Source organism: Equus quagga, chromosome 2 (assembly GCF_021613505.1).
Source record: "Equus quagga isolate Etosha38 chromosome 2, UCLA_HA_Equagga_1.0, whole genome shotgun sequence".
NCBI lineage: Eukaryota > Metazoa > Chordata > Mammalia > Perissodactyla > Equidae > Equus > Equus quagga.
The window spans coordinates 77,831,192-77,851,025 of NC_060268.1; the positions used below are offsets into that span (position 1 = coordinate 77,831,192).

Below are 19,834 nucleotides of genomic sequence, written 5' to 3' on the forward strand. Positions count from 1 at the left end.
CAGGGAAAAGAGCTATAAAGGATATTATTGGGACAACTGACCAATTTGAGTATGGCCTGTGGATTAATAGCATTATATCAATGGTAAATTTCCTCATTTTGGTAATTATTCTGTGGTTACAGAATTTTTTAATCCTGCCAATACCAAGTGCTGACAAAGATATGATTAAGTGCAAATTTGTAAAACTACTTTGAAAAACAACTTGGCATTATCTTTTGGACTCTACCCACCAATTCTACTCTAAAGTACATTAAAGACTAGAGTGTAGACTAGCACTGTGTGGGAAGAAGATGTTCAAAAGGCGTTATTCAATAGTGTAAAACTGGAAATAAATGTCTTAAAGAGAATAGGTAAATAAAACTGTAGTACATGCATCAAGTATTATGCAGCAGTGAAAATGAACAAACAGCATTATGGATGAATTTGAGGGAAATCAACAGTGAAGAAGCAAGCCATAGATGAGTACATATAGTACTGTTTTCATAAAATTCAAGTACTAGCAAAATTAAACAATACATTACTAGGGATACATGCATATGGAGTAAAATATATATAAATGTGAAGGAATGGTAAAACCAATGCAGAACCATGGTTCCCTCTGTACATAGGCAAGTGAAGCAGATGGAGAAGAGCATATATTGGTTTGTGCTTTAGGTAAAAGGTGGTTTCACAGATACTATATTATGCTTCTAATTTATACAGAAAAAGTGTGTACATATTCCACCAGAATGCACACTTCATAAGTGTAGGAATTGTTATGTTTTGCTCCATTATATCCCTGGTTCTTAGAACTGTGCCTGGCACAAAGCAAGTATTTAAAACAAATATAACCTTCAGAATGTATCAAATATTATCTTTAAAAAGTGAATGAACTGATACATCTCACCTAGATGTGGGGGAAAAAAGGGAAGATAAAAGTGACTTTTTTTTTAAAGATTGGCACCTGCGTACCATCTGTTACCAATCTTTTTTTTTTCTTCTTCTTCTTCTCCCCTAAGCCCCCTGGTACCTAGTTGTATATTCTAGTTGTGAGTGCCTCTGGTTGTGCTATATGGGATGCCGCCTCAAGATGACCTGACGAGTGGTGCCACATCTGCGCCCAGGATCCGAACCAGCGAAACCCTGGGTCGCTGAAGCAGAGCACGTGAACTTAACCACTGGGCCACGGGGCCGGCCCCTGATAAAAGTGATTTTAACTCTGCAATGATCAAACTGCCCTTGTACAAATAAAATGAATCATCACTCCAGGGTCAAACATCCTGATCCCAACAAATTATTATGAAAGAAACAAACAAGGGAAAGAGAACTAAGCTAGTAGTGAGATGGGACTGGCAAATTGAATTTAAAGAGAAAATAGGAACTGCTAGGGGCATATAATACTCAAATCACCACCAAAAAAAAGACCTTTCCCCTAAGGTTAGAGATCAGGGGGTTACTCAAACTGTTAGAAGACAAAGGCACACTGGTGAAGAGAACTCCACCTGAATACAACTCGCAATAAATCACCACTCAGTACTGACTGGGGCCCAGTTCAGGACGGGTCTACCCCAGGTGGCCAGCTTCTGAATTAGTAAGCAGCAATGCAGGGTGCAAACCTCCACGGGCTCCTCTTGACCACTGTATTGTCCTCGGTAGATGAAAACCCATAAGGGCTTGTCCTATTGCTTCAACTGAAGCTCAGTTCTCATTTTCTACCCATCTGGAGGAAGGCTTAAGGCATTTCCATCAAAGCACAATATGACATCCTGTCAGACAAAAGGCAGTTTTCCCTGGAAGGGGAGGTTGAACCAAAGAGCACCTGGGGATCCTGGAAGATCCTCCACAGATTGTCAGTCTACCTTCCTAGCTGTGTTCACCTCCTATCACATCAGGATCACACCTGTCCTCTATGTACCTGACTGGACAGTGCTCTACAGCCTAAGTGAAGCTGTGCTCAGGTGACATCAGATCATTTCCCAAGGGGAAGGATGTAAGGCCTCAAATCTCACTGTTTTGTGAAAGATAACAGGGGAGTGAGAGAAGAAAATCAAGACCACTGGCCTTCACATCGGCCCCAGTGAGAGCACACTGTGGGAAGGGCCTTGAGAACTAGGTCCCGCTTCACACCTAGAGAAAGCAAGACAGGGCTTTCCAAAGACAGTGTGGAGTTTGTCTTTTCAACCTGTGGAATTCTCAAATATCTGTCACCCACGCAAAGAAAAGTTCTCAAAAATTTTACTATAAAACAAAACAACAAAATATAAGCTTACACTTTAATATTTACCTTATATTCAACATATATTACAGCTTTAATTTATGAACAGAAATGTCCTGTCTTTTCTTCTTTTTCTTCTCTGTTTTCTTTGCATCATTAATTTGCATTTTGACTTGATCTTGTAACTTAGAAAAGAATGCTTGAGACGACTTTAAGGCTTTGTCTTTACCTTCATCCTGCAATTAAAAATAATACATGCTCATGCTATAAAATATGCTGAGTAAAAAAAAGCCAAATGATTACAATGTGTAAAAGTAGACATATGAAAAGGGACTAGAAGAAATCATGAGAAATGAAACCAGTGAGCATGGAGGTATCATATACATTCTATGCTGCTACACTCTTCTAGTTATTTAAGGGTGAAGGGAGTGAAGAAAAACTGCTGCCAGGACCCAGGAGACTGTGAGGACCCTCCATTAAAAACTCCAGACAGTGAGGCTGTTATTCCAGGCAGTCGCCAGTGGCCTCTCCGCCCACAGGTGGGCGGTGTCAATGGCTCAGTGGCTCCAGTGGAGCGCCATCACCTACAGCTCACCATCTGCTTCCTCCCAAAGGCCTCCTTCAGTAGTTTTCTCTCCTGCAGCCTTACCTTTAGCAGCAAAGCTCTGCCTGTTTTGGTCAGCTGTTTTATCTTCTCTGAAGCCACTGCCTTCGTGTATTTCCCTGCTTGGTCTGGGTTACTGTTTTCAAGCAGTTTTCTCCGCTTTTCCTTCTCCTTTATTTTCAAATGCTTTTGGTATTTCTTTTTCCTCCGTTCTCGTTTCTTGTCTGTAGCTGTTTTCTCAGCAGCTGTTTTTATATCTCCAGCTTTATTTTTTTCCTAAAAACAATAACCACCAGCATATTAGTTAATCGAACCTAGCATCAACTTAGGGAAGTGGAAGAGAAGCAATTCTACAGAATGTGGCCAAAGGGCTGTATGTCTGCAGCCAAGTGTGAATACACAGAGCAATCCCTACCTCTGTTCCAAAGAGCTTTGGTAACTCAGCTCTTTAAGATGTGGAATGCATTCTCTGACAGAACAGACTCTTACAGTGGCGGTTCAGTTCCCAAACTGCTTCATGAAGGCAGACGGGAGGGCTGGGTTGTCAAGATGACAGTCCTAGAGAAGCAAGCCTCCCCCAGCACTTAAGACTCCAGTCTGGGCTTCAGGGACATGCCTGAGGCAGCCCCAGTGCTAAGCTGCTGACAGCCACTGAGCTGACAGCAGGAGCTCCTGGAGACAAACAGGAAACACCTATCCAGTGAGATCAATTTCCTCTCTTTTCTCCTCAGCTGCCAGCCTAGCCTGCCAGGGCTGTCACCTGCAGAGATGGCAGAGGTTCTGAAGGGGTGGGTGTGGGTGTAGCAAAACAAGTGAGGAGGGAGAAAGAGGGCCGTGCTGCTTGGCCAGCCAGGAAGATGAGGTCCTGGCAGAAACCATCGTTACTGTGTAAGGCATGAGCTTCAATGTCCACAGGACAGGGACTGCCTGCAGTCTTCCAATACCCAAATGCTCTATTCCAGACCCTGATTCCATTACTGAAAATCACTAAATGGATAAAATAAGGGGGAAATGCTGATATTAAAGGATTACTAATATATAAGCAATTTATTTTAAACCTAACCACCACTAGTGTTCAAATTGGATTATAACAAGATACTGATATTAGAATATTTACAAATAAACTTCTATAATAATTCTTATACCTGAACCCTCATAATAATATCTGATTATAGAAGACTGGTATTCCAATATACATATTACATTATTAGTTTGATTATACTTAGGAACCACTGATACATTAGAATAAGAACTACAAACTCAAGGAAAATGACATTACATAAATGGAGATCTGGCTATAAACTAACTTTTTGACAGATACTTATTGTTTCAACACTGGGTTCTTACCTTGACTTCCTCTGGGGCCAGGAGAGCTGCATCACTAACGCTCACCGGGGCCACTTCCTCCATGGTTATGGCTGGCAGATTTGACACAACTTTAATCTCTGGAACAGGCTAGAAAAAAGAAACTACATTTAATAGGAAGTCAAAGGTCTAAAAAATATTTGTATTGTGAACCTATTAACTTATAACATATAAAATACTTTATGGAGATTATTTAAAATGTGAGATGTGTGGACAGCAAGTCTTAAGCTAACTGGAATGATGGCAGTGTTGGTGGGCAGCATGGGCTGCCTGAGGAATCTTATACCTGAGTATTTTAGGGTCTTCTCTGTCTCAATACTACACCAATAGCACTTATTTCTACACTTTTGCATGACATTTCTGCCATATTCAAACACTAGTTCTTCCATCTGTTACTAAACTATTTCCATCTGCCATGTATGTGGACATCCTCAAACAATCCTATCTACTGTTTAACAGAATCTATTGATTTCTGTGAATATTATCTTCCATTTGGTTATGGAAAAAAGCCTAGCTATAAAAAATATATGGAGGGGCCAGCCCCATGGCCAAGTGGTTAAGTTCATGTGCTCTGCTTCAGCGGCCCAGGGTTTCACCAGTTTGGATCCTGGGCAGACATGGCACCACTCACCAAGCCATGCTGAGGTAGCATCCCACATAGCACAACCAGAGGCACTCACAACCAGAATATACAACTATGTACTGGGGGCCTCTGGGGAGAAGGAGGAGGGAAGGGAAAAAAAAAGGATGACTGACAACAGATGTTAGTTCACATGCCAATCTTTAAAAAAAAAAAAAAGAAATATACGGAAAAGATGCAAGGAAAAATGTTTACCAGAACAAGAGTCAAAAAAGACTACAGTCACGCATCACTTAACAACGGGGATATATTCTGAGAAATGTGTCGTTAGGTGATTTCATCATAGTGAAAATATCAGAGTGTACTCACACAATAGATGGTACAGACTACTACACACCTAGGCTATATGATCCAGTCTTATGGGACCACCATCACATATGCAGTCTGTGGTTGACTGAAACGTTGTTATACAGCACATGACTGTACCTGATAAATTTTCTCATCTTCCAGCTAGTGAAAACGTATCTTTACAAACAGAAACGTGCAATGATGTTGAACTGTTTTGGAAAACTAAAACAGTATCAAAATAAATCCAACCTATCAATTATAAAAAGGAAAAAAGAATGCAACACTAGTCGAAGGGCCATTTTTTTGTTTTCCTTTTTTTGAAAGAACTGCCCAAGAAATTCAGAAATTAAAACAAGTTTCATACTGATCATGGTAATAAAAGGACAATGGTGACTATTTATCAAACACTTACAATAATGTCTTTACATTCTAACTCTCACACATCTCTGTGAGGGACACCCGGGGACAAGAACTGCTGGCCAGAGTAGGGTAACAGATGAAGTGTAGGAAAGAGCAGGTGTCCTGGAGAGAGCATGGGACTGAGACTCAGGAGAAAGGGCTCTACAGCAAAGCACATCACTGCCTCCTTCACAGACTTAGTCTCCTTGTCTCAGCCCTATGCTGTCCACATTCCAGTTAACTAGGCAGATATGTGCCCCAGGATACTTCAGAAGGAACAAAACAGCCATAAACACAACGGAATCCTGGATTCTAAATAAGAGAAAAACGGCAGAGTGTGGAGTAAATCATTTCTTCCACTGGACCACTGTTCAATTACTTATGAGGAACACTGTGCTCCATTCTAAAATTTAAAGAGAAATATGGAGAAAATGGAGACAACCCAAAAAAAATAACAAAAAAACATGACTAAGGTTAACAGAGTCTACAGAGATGGCTCATGAAATACCAACCTGAGAGGAAACTTATGCTCGAAAGTCTACATTTCTGAAGGGGAAAAAGGTAAGACAGGCTTTTAAAATGGGGCAGGTAGACACAAATACATTCACTTTTCAATTCCCAAGATTCCAAGGAATGTCTGAGTACTTCCCCACATCAGCCTCCATGCTAGTGTGACAAACACAGCAATGAAACAGCAGTGCTGGCTCAAAAACGAGTAGAGAACAATTAACAATCAACCAATGACTGCAACCGTACTATGGTACAATGAGGGAAAGGAGCATAGTAGTGACAAATGGAGGGAGAGAAAGGGAGGGTTTGGCCTGAGACTCCAGAGTTGGGAGGAGCCAGCCATGGAAAGGAGGAAGGGCAGCCTAAGGGGCCCAGGGAAGAGCCCAGCAGGAAGGCACAAGGAGGCACTGTGCCCACTGAAGGTATTGAAGACTAGTGTGGCGAGGGGATAGCAAGTTATGGAGAGCAGAGGGGCGGGAAGAAGCCAGATCACGTGGGGCCTTGTAAGGCACAGGAATGGATCAAGTCCTTCACGTCAGTAAGATTTTTTCACAGTAAGACCTGCTAGCCAAGAGAGGTTAAGAAATTCCTCTCTTCCCTTTATCTGTTTACTTTATACAGCCCAAACTAGACACTTTGGGAATCTAAAGATGGTTCCTGCCACCAAAAACTTACCATCATGTAAGTTACACTTCGATTAAACAAAAACAAAAAAGCAGGTGATAAAAGCTGATTCTGCTTGAGAAGACAAAATACTTGCACCGAAAAAATCACCTAGCCATCAAAGAATCAGAAAGGATCTTGGAGATTACTGCTTCTGTATAAATGAAATGTGGAGCAATTTGCCTAAATCACAAAGCTAGTTAGGGGCAGAATCAGACTCAGATTTCTAACTCCTAGACTAGTCTCTGATTCATGATATGCCATTTCTAGACAACAACACAAGAGACACCAAGGGGCAATAGGTAAGCAAGTACCAAAAGGATGGTACAAGCATGTTCTACGGGTTCAAAGAAGGTGTATGACAGGAAGCTCCAAGGGGTACACAGGCACTGAGCCAAGTCTGCGTGGGAGTCAAATAGGCAGAGAGGCAGAGCACTGGAGAGGTGTGGGCCTTGCCCAGGGAACATAAGGCAGTGCAGAGAGCATGGGCCCAGAGTTAGATCATTCTCTCCCACCTCCAAAGCCTTGGTCTCCTCATCTGCAAAATGGAAAGAGTAATATCTGCCTTAGTGTTTTGTGGATTAAGAATTAATGTACAGAAGCACTGACGTCATCAAGATGACGACATAAGTTAACCCCAACTTTAGCCCTCCTCACAAAAACAACTAGCAACTATCCGTAGACAAAACACCATTGTGAAAATCCCAGAACCCGGGTATGAGGCTGAAGCAACCCTCTGGACCACAGAGATTGAGAAGGACCCACATTAGAACCGTAAAAGGAGAGGATACACTGTGACCACATCGCCTCTCCCAGAGGCCGGCAGAGCACCCACTGAGAGAGGCCCCTGGGCCTATAGTTTCTCCAGAGGGAAAAAAGAGCACAACTTCCAGCTCCGCAGCATTGCAGGACGCTTCTGGGTAGGCCCAATCACGTCTGCCTCACATGGGTCACTGACGGAATCTGAATCTGCAGGGCTTGACCACTGGGGATCAGGTTGGGACAGAGAAGAGGGGCAGGGCTTATAGCAACCAGCAATCTGATCTTGACAGACCAAGTTCCTCCTCACAGCAGCATCAGAGTAGAGAGCCCAACCAGCAGCTTTGCCCAGCTGCAGAACCAAGCTGGAGGCCCTGTCTGGCTCAAAGAAATATCTGCACCTCTGTATTCACTGGAGCATTTTGCACAGTAGCCAAGACATGGAAACAACCTAAGTGCACATCGATGATGAATGAATAAAGATATGGTATATATACATAACAGAGTATCATTCACCAATAAAAAGGAAATTCTGCCATTTGCAACAACATGGATTGACTTTAAGAGCATTATGCTAAGCGAAATAAGCCAGACAAAGAAAGACAAATACTGTATGATGCCACTCAGACGTGGAATCTAAAAAAACTAAACTAACAGAAACAGAGAACAGACTGGTGGTTGCCAGAGGCGGAGCAGTGAGGGAAATGGGTGAGGTGGTTAAAAGGTACAAACTTTAGTTATAAGATAAATTAAGTCCTGGGGATCTAGTCCACCATAGCATAGTGACTATAGTTAACAAGACTGTACTGCACATACTAAGAGAGTAGGCCTTAAAAGTTCATTACAAGAAAAGAAAAAAATCGAAACTGTGTGAGGTGATGGGTGTTAACTAAACTTTAAACTTACTGTGGTGATTATTTCCCAACTGTACATATATTAAATCATTACATTGTACATCTTAAACTAATACAATGTTATATGTCAATTATATCTCAATAAAACTGGGGGAAAGGAGTTAATGTCCACAAAGGACCTAATATGGCACATAGCAGGTATTCAGTAAACGCAGCTATGGACATCACATGTCTCCACACCAATCACAGAATGAAAATGCAACTGAAGACTGAACAAGGAGAAAAGGTGAGGATGAGGAGACCCTGTGGCTAAGGCTGAGGGTCTGGGAAGGGCCCACTGGAGATCAGGCTGGATCAGCAGGTAGAAGCCAAAACTGTCACAAGACCAGACAGGAGCCTTTCTCAAGGCAGGCCCTGCCTGTAATTTAAAGGGAATTCCTGTAGGTTTGTACCCTAAAACCAAATAAAGAGCTAGACTGACAAAAGCTCAAAGATAAGGTCACACCTGCTCTATCTACAAGATGTTAACATACTTACCGGTTTAGGGATGAAGTGAAAGTTTGAGAGGGCATCCAATTTTAAGAAGAGGGAATCCATCATCTTCTGAATTTCTACGTGCTCTGGGTTTTCTTCTTCTGTTGTTTTTTGCTTAGGAAATAAATCCAACAACATCAGACTAAGCAGCTTAATATACATCACAGGACAAGAAGCTAAAGGCCAATGAGAGTATTCCCCATCTCTCATCATCAAAGCTTCAGCTCCAAAGAAAAACATTCCAAAGCAAAGTTATCAACACCACGATGGTGCCAGCCCCTAGCAAAGAAGAAATGTGATGTGCACTTCAGGAGCTGCAGCAACCATTACCTCTAACATTTAGAACCTACAATTTAATTCCCTTGGTATTTATTTCTGTCAAGAACCAAGGAATGCCCACTAGGAAGGCCATCATTAAAAGAAAAAAAGGGAAAGCAGCAAGTGTTGGCGAGGAAGTAGAGCAACTGGAACCCTTATGAATTGTTGGTGAGAATGTAAAATTGTCCAGTCAGAATTGAAAGAAGTCTGGCAATTCCTCAAAACGTTAGAGAATAAAAACAGGTACTCAAACAAATACACATGTTCAGAGCAGCACTATTCACAACAGCCAAAAGGTAAACAGCCTGAATGCTCATCAACTAACGACTGGATAAACTGCACTATATACATACAAATGGAATTTTATTTAGCCATAAAAAAGAAATGAAGTACTGACACATGCCACAATCTTGAAATCACTATGCTAAGTGAAAGAAGTCAGACACAAAAGGTCATATATTGTATGACTCCACTTATATGAAATATCTAAATTAAGTAAATCCATAGAGAACGAATGCAGATTGGTGTTCGTCAGGGGCTGGGGTGAAGGAGGAATTCAGGGAGCAACTGCTCAGTGGGTATGGGGTTTTATCATGGGGTGATGAAAATGTTTTGGAACTGGATAGAGGTAGTGGTTGCAGAACACTGTGCATATACTAAATGCCCCTGAAATGTTCACTTTAAAATAGTTAATTCTATGTTATGTGAATATCACCTTAATTAAAAAAAAATAAAAAAAGAACTATGGTGTTAATATAGACTTTGTTAAATTATCCAAATATCCATTTGGCTTGTAGAGACTTTTTTTTTTTATTTATATAAAATTTGTTGAAGATTTAATCTGATTAAATCAGACTGAAAAAATTGACAGCAGCTTTCATTCTGAAGAGAAAAGGCAAACTTTATACTTCCCTCTTCCCCCTGCCCAAAATGCTTATTCTAGAAGGCTGAGACCATGTTTTAATGCTTGCTTTTTCATTAAGACAGAAGCAAAACATACACACACAAAAATCCAGCACAGGGAAACAACTGGCTTTTTGCCTCCATGACCCTGGTGCCAGAGATACATCCAGGTCTGTGTTCCCACAGTCCGTCCTCAGAGCCCACCTTCCAGCTACGTCCAAGCACTCGCTACTACTTTTTACTATTTTAACTAGACTCACATTTTTTAGTCCCAAATTGTTTTTGCCTCATCCTAGGCAGTAATATCTATGAAATCACATACAGTCAACTAAGAGTAAAGATTCCATCATGTGCTGTTTACCAGCATCTTGCTTATTACCTCTAGTCTGGATACCAAACTATGGGAAATAGTGATCATCAACCCTAGACTAACTCTTAAGAGAATGGGTCTAGAATCAGCCTAAACTAAGTCCATATTCAAAAACTTGTCAACTGGCTGTTGACTTCCAAGATATAAATAAAACTAACATTTACAGAGCTGGTACAAGCTGTTGCCTTACATACTTAATTTTTAACTCTCATGGTTACCAAATACTTTCTGTGTTTACTGAATCTCCTCAAAGTAGTCAAATGATGTTCAATAAGCACCAACAGTATACATGTTCTTTCAACTACCACCTTGGGTTGCAAAGCAGCAGGAAAGAATCTTAATTTAAATCTTTCTGTTCTTCAACTTCACAGTGGCATCAAGGGCACTGCTGGCTGTTGCTGCTTAAGTGGAATTAAGTAACTAAATCTGGTAGAAATCTTAAATGGCTTTTGCAGAATAAAAATGCCATGTCATCCTCAAGCATGTATTGACCACATTCCCAATAAAACAAATGTGAAGGAATGATTCAATTATTATATTGTGAATATAATATTTTTGGAAATTGAACTTTATCTTATTTAACCAAAGATATTTTTTAAGAATCTAAGTAAAAAGACACAAAAACCTATCAGACCTAAAAATCTGAGTGAATTCACAGATAATCTTATAAAATACATCAGTAAGTTCAGAAGTATGAATAAGAAATGATTTTAAAATTGTAGCACTACTATAACAACTGCTAGAAGGTGACTAACTTGCTGTGAAAGTATCAGGCGACCAGTGACGGAGCGCAAAACAAACTCCCCAGCATTCAGTGGGAACATTATAAACCCTCTGTTCCCTAACAAGGTGACCCAAGAGCTCAAGGTTTCTGTGTTTGATGAATTCGTCACAGTAGAGCCAGCAGAGGTGGTTCTCCACCTCTCTTCCTTTAAGAACATGGCTCTGGCTTAGAGGCTTCCTTACCTGGTTGAGTTTGATGTATTCCTGTTCATAAATTTCAGCAAGGCTCAGTTTACTCTTCTCATGGTCTAACGTTAAACGCTTTTTATATTCATATGCATCCTCTTTAGGTTTTTCTTTACGTACGACATCATCCCATGCCTAAAATATGTAAGGCAGGTCCAACATGAATTAACAAAATCTATGATTATTTTCTACACTCACTTAAGGATCTTCCTCTGGAATAACATAAGTATTCCAGAGGAAGTAAACTGTAGCAAAACAAAAGTAATTTTTAATCTCTGAAACGACTATTCAAGGCGCAAAGAATACGTATCATGAAAAGGACAGAGGACACTACTTGAGCATCCATTTTGTTTTTGTTTTAAAGGTATCTTTCTCCTGGTTACCAACTTTAATTCCAAATTTCCCCATCAGTTTGTTTAAAAGTCAAGAATCGACTTTGTCTCATTTCATTTAAAATTTAAAGATACTCTCTATATAGTACCCACCTTTCCTATTTCAGACACAAAAGCGTAATCAAACATTATTCACGTTACAAAACCATCTCATATTGTACATGTCACGTACCCAAGTTTTAAGTTTACAAAATAAGATCAATTCTTTTTTTTTTTTAAAGATTTTATTTTTCTCCCCAAAGCCCCCCAGTACATAGTTGTGTGCCTTTAGTTCTGGGTCCTTCTAGTTGCGGCATGTGGGATGCCACCTCAGCATGGCTTGATGGGCGGTGCCATGTCCGCACCCAGGATCCGAACCGGCAAAACCCTGGGCCAGCGAAGCGGAGCGCGCGAACTTAACCACTCAGCCGTGGGGCGGCCCCCTAAGATAAATTCTTAAAAACTCTTTGCTAGGTTTTTCACATTTGAAAAAACAAACCCTTCATTTATTTGTCCTACCAGATACTGTATGTAGATCAACGGTCCTGGGTGTGACCATGTCAAATCAGACATAAGTCACCATACCTGCCACCCGCTTCATCCCAACAGTTCAGCAAGGTGCGGGGCAGACCAGCAAAAGCTCTGGTTACCCCTTTCTCCTCAGGCACAACATCTGTCTTTCTCAGGCACTAGTGAAGCGCAGTGCCTCACACAACAAAAGCTGAGAACAATCCTAGTCTAGACTTACAGGTTTTAAATGAAGAACTGTTACAAACAAAATTTCTATGAAAATAGAGTGTTATTCCAACTCTCAAAATACTCTCATATAATTTCCAAAAATTCCAGTGAATTCTACATTAAATTTCATTCTTACTGACCTGATCTCTTATTCTTTGCTTAATGATATCTTCTAGTTGAAGGGTGGTTTCCTCTGTGATCACAGGTGCTAAAGGAAATATAAAATGTACTCATTAGGTAGATATAAACTAGACCAGTGGTTCTCAGCAGGTAGTCCTTGAACCAGCAGCATCAACAACCCCTGGGAACTTGTTAAAATGTAAATTCTTGGGCCCCATCTCACACTTACTGAATCAGAAAAGTAGGAAGAAGGGGATACCTATCTGTGTTTTAACTGGCCCTCTGATGTTCCCTCCAGTCTGAGAGCCACAAAACTAGAGTAGATAGGGTAGTGAGTGCTAACACTTTTAACCCATGCACCTGGAACTCTTTCCCCTCTTTTCCATTGTAAGACTGACATAAAATTGAAATTCATTTTGACTTAATGGGTACAAGAAAGATATTTAATGAGATGACCAAGGTTTCTGGCTGGAATTCACAATTTAACCAGCAGACAATGACAACAGCATCATTAACGTATTAGTAATTCTTGGTGAATTAATGGCATTGTGGCTATATAGGAGAATGTCCTAATGTCCTAGTTCTTAGAAGATACACGTAAAAGTACTTAGGGGTGAAGTATCATGATACCGGCAACTTTCAAATGATTCAGGGCAAAACGTACACACACACAATCACACATATACATAGGGGAGAAAGCAAATATGGCAAAATGTTAAGAACTGGTATATCCAGCTGAATGGCTGAAAAAAATGTACTGTTTTTTCAACTTTTCTGCATGTCTGCAAGTTTTTAAAATAAAAAATTGAGGAAAAAGGAACATCCCCTCCAAATCTATGAAACAGAACCACAGAAAAAAGCACAGAAGGGAACACTTGCAGCCCCAAGGGCCCACATACCCATACGGACTGCGTGATCAAAGTGCAGCGTCTCCTCCAGGAGGCTGTTCTCTGGCCGCTTTTGTGCTGTCACCTCCCCTTGAAGCTGCCAAGGCTTTTTTTCCAACAACTCTTTTTCTAAAGATGCAATTTTCTCATTCATCTAAGAATGAGACAAAAGGAGTTATTATACATTTAGCAAACAATACTAGACTTACAGTTGTGTAAAAGCAACTAATATTTTTAAAAGTGGGAAAGCAAGAAATGTATTTATTGTTCCTCAATACAACTCTGGTTTGCTCTTGTCACCTCTTAATTATGCCAATAGTGCCTTCCTATGGCCGTTGTCTGAGGTGGAGTGAGGAGCTGCACATGACCTCTTTCCCCCACTGATTTGAAATGTCATGTTTATAATATAGTAAATTCCCCCAGAAGCATTTGGGTATACTTCTGGGCTCCATTCCAGCCAAATGATCTATCTATGCACAAGCTACTAACAATTTTAGTTATTAGAGCATTCCAAGATTAAGTAATATTTTTGATTAGAACATTAGTATCTAATGGTGCCTGACTCTTTTGACTCCACACTCCAAATTCTATCTCCAATTTCTAAAAGACAGTATCTATAATGACTTTTCTGTATAAAAGACCAACTTTTTCAGCTACCTTACTGAATTTTCTCATTTTTCCTATTAGCCTTTCAGTCCACCTGCTTGGTTTTTCTACTATCCACCGCAAACATTAATGCTTTCGTCTCAGTTTTTCTTACCTCTTACCTTTTCTTTTCTTTTGTAGTTGCACTGGCTAACACTTCTAAAATAATGTCAAATAAGAGTGCTTAATAGTAAGAGTGGACATTTTGTCTTATTTTTTATTTTAAAGGGGTATCTCTAGAAGTTCACCATTAAGTATGATGGCACCTTTTGGCTAGATGTATTTGCATTTCACTAGGAGTGAAAAAAAATTAGGAATGGATATTGAATTTTATCAAATGTCTTTCTGACACATATGGAGGTAACCATATAGTTTTTCTCCTTAACAAAGATTTAAATTAACAGATTTCCTAATACTGAATCAAGAGAATGAGGCCCACCTGCTTCTGGTAGCATGATTCTTTCATTGTGCTCTTTTGGATTTTTGAATCACTATTCATAAATGAGACTGTGTGTGTGTGTGTGTTTCAATGCTATCTTTGTCAGGTTTGGTTGGGTATTCATGCCGTAATAGCTTTACAAGAAAAAAGTTTGGAAGCTTTACCTTACTCTTTATATGTGGGAATTGATTAAATAGCATTAAATTATCTATTTCTTCAAACTTTGATATAATTTCCCAGTAAAACTAAACCTGCTTTTCTTTTTGGGGAGGAGAGGGCTACACAGGTAGAGGAGAACACTAACTCATTGACAAATTTCTTAAATTTTCTTTACAGTGCTTTTTTTCCTTTAGACCTTCTCTTCTGGGGACAATGTGACAATCACAGATTTAATTCAGATTCTCTTTTTGAAGAATTCTTTTGATATCCTTGGTATCTTTGGTTATTTGCCTATACTCATTTCTAATTGTGTGATATAATTCTAAAGTGCTTAAATGATAGAGGCAAATGATTGGAGCTAGACTATATCTATTATTTTCAAGCGACCTTTCATTTGTCTGAAATTATGTCACAATGAAATAATTTTTATCAACTTTGAAAGATGAGTTTGAGATGTTATTAATTAAAATTCGGGCTATGTGGCACTCACAAAAGCCACCTGCAGAGCACCCTAATATTCTTAAGAGCAGCTGAAAGTTATAAAAGAGAGGTCCACAGGACAGATAATCAGAAAAGACATGCCAGAGGTATAAAGACACTAGGAGCCGAGAAAAGAAAGAGGTTTTACACGTGGGCCCTGAACTGAAAGCAACAGGCTGGCAAATGCAGCACTGATTTTTGCAAATTAGCTGCTCTCCATATGGGCATCTCTACACAATGTGCTTTAGAGAATAGCAGAAGATTTTGTTTTGTTTTTTAAAGGATAATAAAGAGTGCCACCAAGAAGAACAGAGGTTAGTTAGTAGTCTGTAAGTTCTAGACTCAAGTTAAACTTTAAATTCCTAATAATTACCTTTTCCTGTCTTTTTTCAAAAGAGGATTTAACTTCATCAGAATCTTTCTTTACATTTAAGATATCTGTATCTTCAGTATCCTCGTCATCTGGCAAAGCAAAGGTCACTCTTTTCAAGACTTCTGTATGTCGTTTACTATCTTCACCTTCTTCAAAGTCATTATCTTCATCTCTATAATACCAAAAAGCTTATGACAGGAAACACTCCTTTTCGTTAGGAAAATAAAAAGAAACAAATTTTCTAATAATAAAAGTTCTTCTTTCATACACCTAATGCAACAAATACTCAGAACTTTTAAAGAGATTCAATTATTAAGGTACAACAGAAGGAATTACTTAGGTGAAATAGAACAAAAAGGGTCCAACATATAGAAAATAAATTATTCATCAATCTACAATACCAACATATCTCATAAAAATAACAACAGGGTATTTTTATTGGCACAAAAAATAAATCAAAGCTCCTTGTAATAAAGGTTTGATTGCTACTGCCAGTGATATTTACCTTCATGAGATGACCTCTAACATGCCTTTAAATTCAGACTTACTTTGGGCTATCTTGAGACTATCTGACCTTAGAGAATCCGCTAGAGAATCTAACTTTTTAGGACAAACATATTTGACAACTATGAGTACACATATATGAGCGGGCAGCTCCGGCCTGCAATGTAAAGGGTGATTCAGAGCACTCACGTTTCAGAAATGCTGTCTTCTCTCTCTTCATCAGCAATTTCTTCCTCTTCATTTGAACCTCGCTCATCATCATGAACACGTGCTGCGTCTTCATCACTTTCAACTGGATCAAAAAAATCTTTGTATTTCAGGTTTCTGGAACTTTTACCTGACTAAAATAAAAAGACTTTTAAAACTTTTAATTAATGATAGAAAACTGCATTAAAACACGCATATGTGCGTATGTGTATTGTATACGTATATACATAGGTCTCTAACACTATAAGCTAAAAATAGTCATTAGGGAAAATTGGCAACTAATAACACTACCATAAAACCATAAGAACTATCGGAACATACAACCCAAATCTACCTATAGATTCATTCATGACTTATATGACAGAGCACAATATTACATATATCTAAATCTGTTAACCACAGTTATTCTCAAAATATCCCTGCCTGAATAAAGTATACAAATGCCTTCCTTTTATTATTATTTTTAGTGCTTGGTGAAAATATATGTTTGAAGAAAAATTCTGAATATCTCTAACATGTGATTATGTTTCTTAAGCTACAAAACAAGTATTTTGTGATAAGGTAATGATGGCTTTGGTTTAATTTTTCCAGTCAATTCTTTTCAACTGATCTAAATATTTTACTTAAGTCCTACTGAATTTTAAAACTTTTTTCTAGAAATAGCACAAAATCTAATTTGAGGAGGCAGAAAGTGCTTGCCTTCTCTCATCTCCCAAAACTTTACCTTAACTTTGTGACTTCCAAACAGCCCTCCTTCATCTTCATCAGAATTAACATCTTCAAAAAAGTCAATATCTTCCTCCTCCTCCGCCTCATCTTTTTGTTCCTCTTCTTTTTCTATGTTTTCTAAAAAGGTCTCCATTTCAGACAGTTTGAAGAATTTATCATCTACTACGGACTTTTCTCTTGGTTTCCTAGGCACTTGGTTTTGTACCTTGCTCTGCTGTTCCAGTTTGCTGATATCAAAGTCAAGATCAGAATCCTCATCACTGAAAACTGGGCTTTTTCTTAGGGCAAATTTGCTCGAGTTTTTAGCGCTCTCACCCCCTTCAGGATCCTCACCACTCAGGTCTGACACTTCCTTCTCCTCCAAATCTTGTTCTAGGTCCTCCTGGCCATCAGCCTCCATCTCTGAGCCATCCTCTTCACACTCCTGCTCCTCACTCTCTGGGAGAAGAGTGATGTCTTCGTCTTTAATGGTTTCACTAACTGCATTCTGGAAGTACTGTAAAATTGGTTCATTTTGCAATTCCAGTTGTTGCCAAATCTGCTCATCATCAAAATTGTCTATCACTAGTTTTTGTAAACGACTTCCGTGGATTCTGCCATTCTCTAGTGTTTTATTAAAGTCATAAAGTACTTTTGTTAAAGAAGTGAAGTTTGATGCCAATTCATCTTGAATCCTATCAAGGAGGTGGGAGGAGGAAGTTAAATGTGATTTATAGTAGTAGGTAATAATTTCACAGCACTCTGAATTAAAACGAAAAAAAAGCCCAACTCTTGTGCGAAATCAAATCTGAATGAAATGTTAAGTATAGATTCCAGCCCCCAAGAGTGAATTATCTTGCTGATGAGCCCTATTAATGTAAAAAAAAGTCAATTGAGTATCTGTGAATCTGCTGTATTAGTTTTAGGCAAGGAAACAGTTACAGATCTATTTGCCTAGAGATATACAGTGAATCTGAGCCTTAAATTCTCAATTCTGCTATATTACATGCCACTCCATTCATTCAGTCAGCCAACGGTCAACACTTGTTCTGGCAAGAGTGGTCAGAAAACACATCACTGAGGATGTCCCATCTGAGATGAGACCTATACATAAGGAGACAATCTTACAAAGATCTGGAAACATGTATTCTAGACAGAAGAAACAGTAAGAACAAATTTCCCAAGACGGAAACGAGCTTGGTGAGTTTGAGGAACCAGAAAGGCCAGCATGGATAGAGTGTGGTGAAGGAGGCAGGTAAGGTTAGAGAGATAGGTGGGAGCCGAATCATGCAGAACTCAGAGATAAGAGTTTGCCATTTTAACTGTAAAGAGAAGCCATCAGGTTTTAAGCAGAGGAGCAAATGATATAATTTACACTTTGGAAAGATGGCCTATGGAGGAAAAGGGATGAAAGTAGGGTGACCAGGAGGCTGATGCAGCTGTCTAGGCAAAGGATGAGGGAGAACTGTCCTGGGTTAGAGCAGTGGATACTGTGAGAAGTAGCTGAATATAGTTTGGAGACAAAACTGACAGGATTTGCAAAGGAATTAGATGTAAAATTGAGGAAAAAAAGAAGGTATCAGGAAAGTAGCTTAGTTACATACCTGAACGGCTGGAAAGATAGAGGTGCTATTTACTGCGACAGGGAAGGCAGGTGGTGCAGCATGGGGAAACGATTTCAGGGAGGGCAGAGTACAGGGAAGTAAACAGAACCCACAGTTCGCAAATTTGAGATGCTGAGAGTATACGGCTGTCGTTGCTGTGAGCTTGGGGCTCAAGGGAGCGATCGAGTTTGAAATACAAATCTGGGAACCATAACTTCATAATTTTAAGGCCTTCAACAAAATACAAAGAGCTTGTGCCAGGAAGAGGGATGAAAGATAGTCCTAATTCTCAAAAAGCCCAGTCGCGGAGGTTGATAGACAACAGTTAATACTGTACGCTGTATGAAGTTAACACAAGTTAATACTGTATGAAGTTAATAGTGTATGAAGTCAATAACGTGTGATGATGGGTAAGTAAGCACCGGGTGCTTTGGAACATATGGGAGAAAAGAGCAACCAACAGCGTGCGTGTGTGTGGAGAGGTAGGGGGTGCGTAAGACTCAACAGAGGCCTCTGGGCGTTAATAACTGAGCTTAGACTGATTTCAATAGCACACGACTGGGAAACCCGCACTGTCCAGCTCTTAACAATTTTAAAAATTCTGACAGGCTAGAAAAGCGTAAACTATCCGAAATTTGGGGAAAAGGGATCTACGCTTCCCCTTACCTTCCCCCTACGCCAAGATTTGCTGGGAGCCCGCAAGCCGCGCCCACGGGAGACCTGGGTCAAACCCCGAGACTGGGCTCTGCGCACTTACGTGAGGAAGCACTCCGGCTGGCTGGTGGCTTTTCCAACCTCCTTCAGACACCGCTCCAGGGTCCGTCGACGCCAGACCCGCGGGGCCATGGCTACCTGTAACTCCAGGCACAACGCCTCATGCAAAGGAAGACGGCAATCCGGAAACCGCGTTACACAGACGCGCCTGCAGCAACCTGGAGTCCGGAGTAGAAGGTTCCGCGGCGCACAGGTTCCGGACCCACCCCCGACCAGAACCAATGGGAGCGCGAGAACTTTCACTGGGGTTGCGCAGAGGGGCGGGGCGAGAAACCAAAAAGAGCCACTGGGCAGCCCAAGCGCCTTTGAACTTTCTCCAAACTTTATGTTTTCTATTCCCGAGGGGCCCACAGGGGGTGACGCGTCCTCGCTTTAAGTTTCTGCTTTAAATACAGTAGGTGGCTTCAATACATTGTATTGTAAGAGAAGAGCGGGCCCGCCACCAGCACCCTCGA

General features: G+C 40.1%; 1 protein-coding gene across 1 annotated transcript; it reads right to left on the reverse strand.

The window, feature by feature from the left end:
* Positions 1–2,238: 2,238 nt before the first annotated feature.
* On the reverse strand, positions 2,239–19,519 carry MPHOSPH10 (M-phase phosphoprotein 10). The gene is made up of 11 exons (XM_046653615.1): positions 19,363–19,519; positions 17,018–17,696; positions 16,276–16,427; positions 15,583–15,754; positions 13,499–13,640; positions 12,620–12,687; positions 11,368–11,505; positions 8,814–8,924; positions 4,146–4,253; positions 2,844–3,074; positions 2,239–2,430 (listed from the first exon to the last, which is right to left on the reverse strand). Exons 1-11 carry the CDS (start codon positions 19,449–19,451, stop codon positions 2,281–2,283), a joined length of 2,040 nt encoding a protein of 679 aa, XP_046509571.1. The 5' UTR covers positions 19,452–19,519; the 3' UTR covers positions 2,239–2,280.
* Positions 19,520–19,834: the final 315 nt, after the last annotated feature.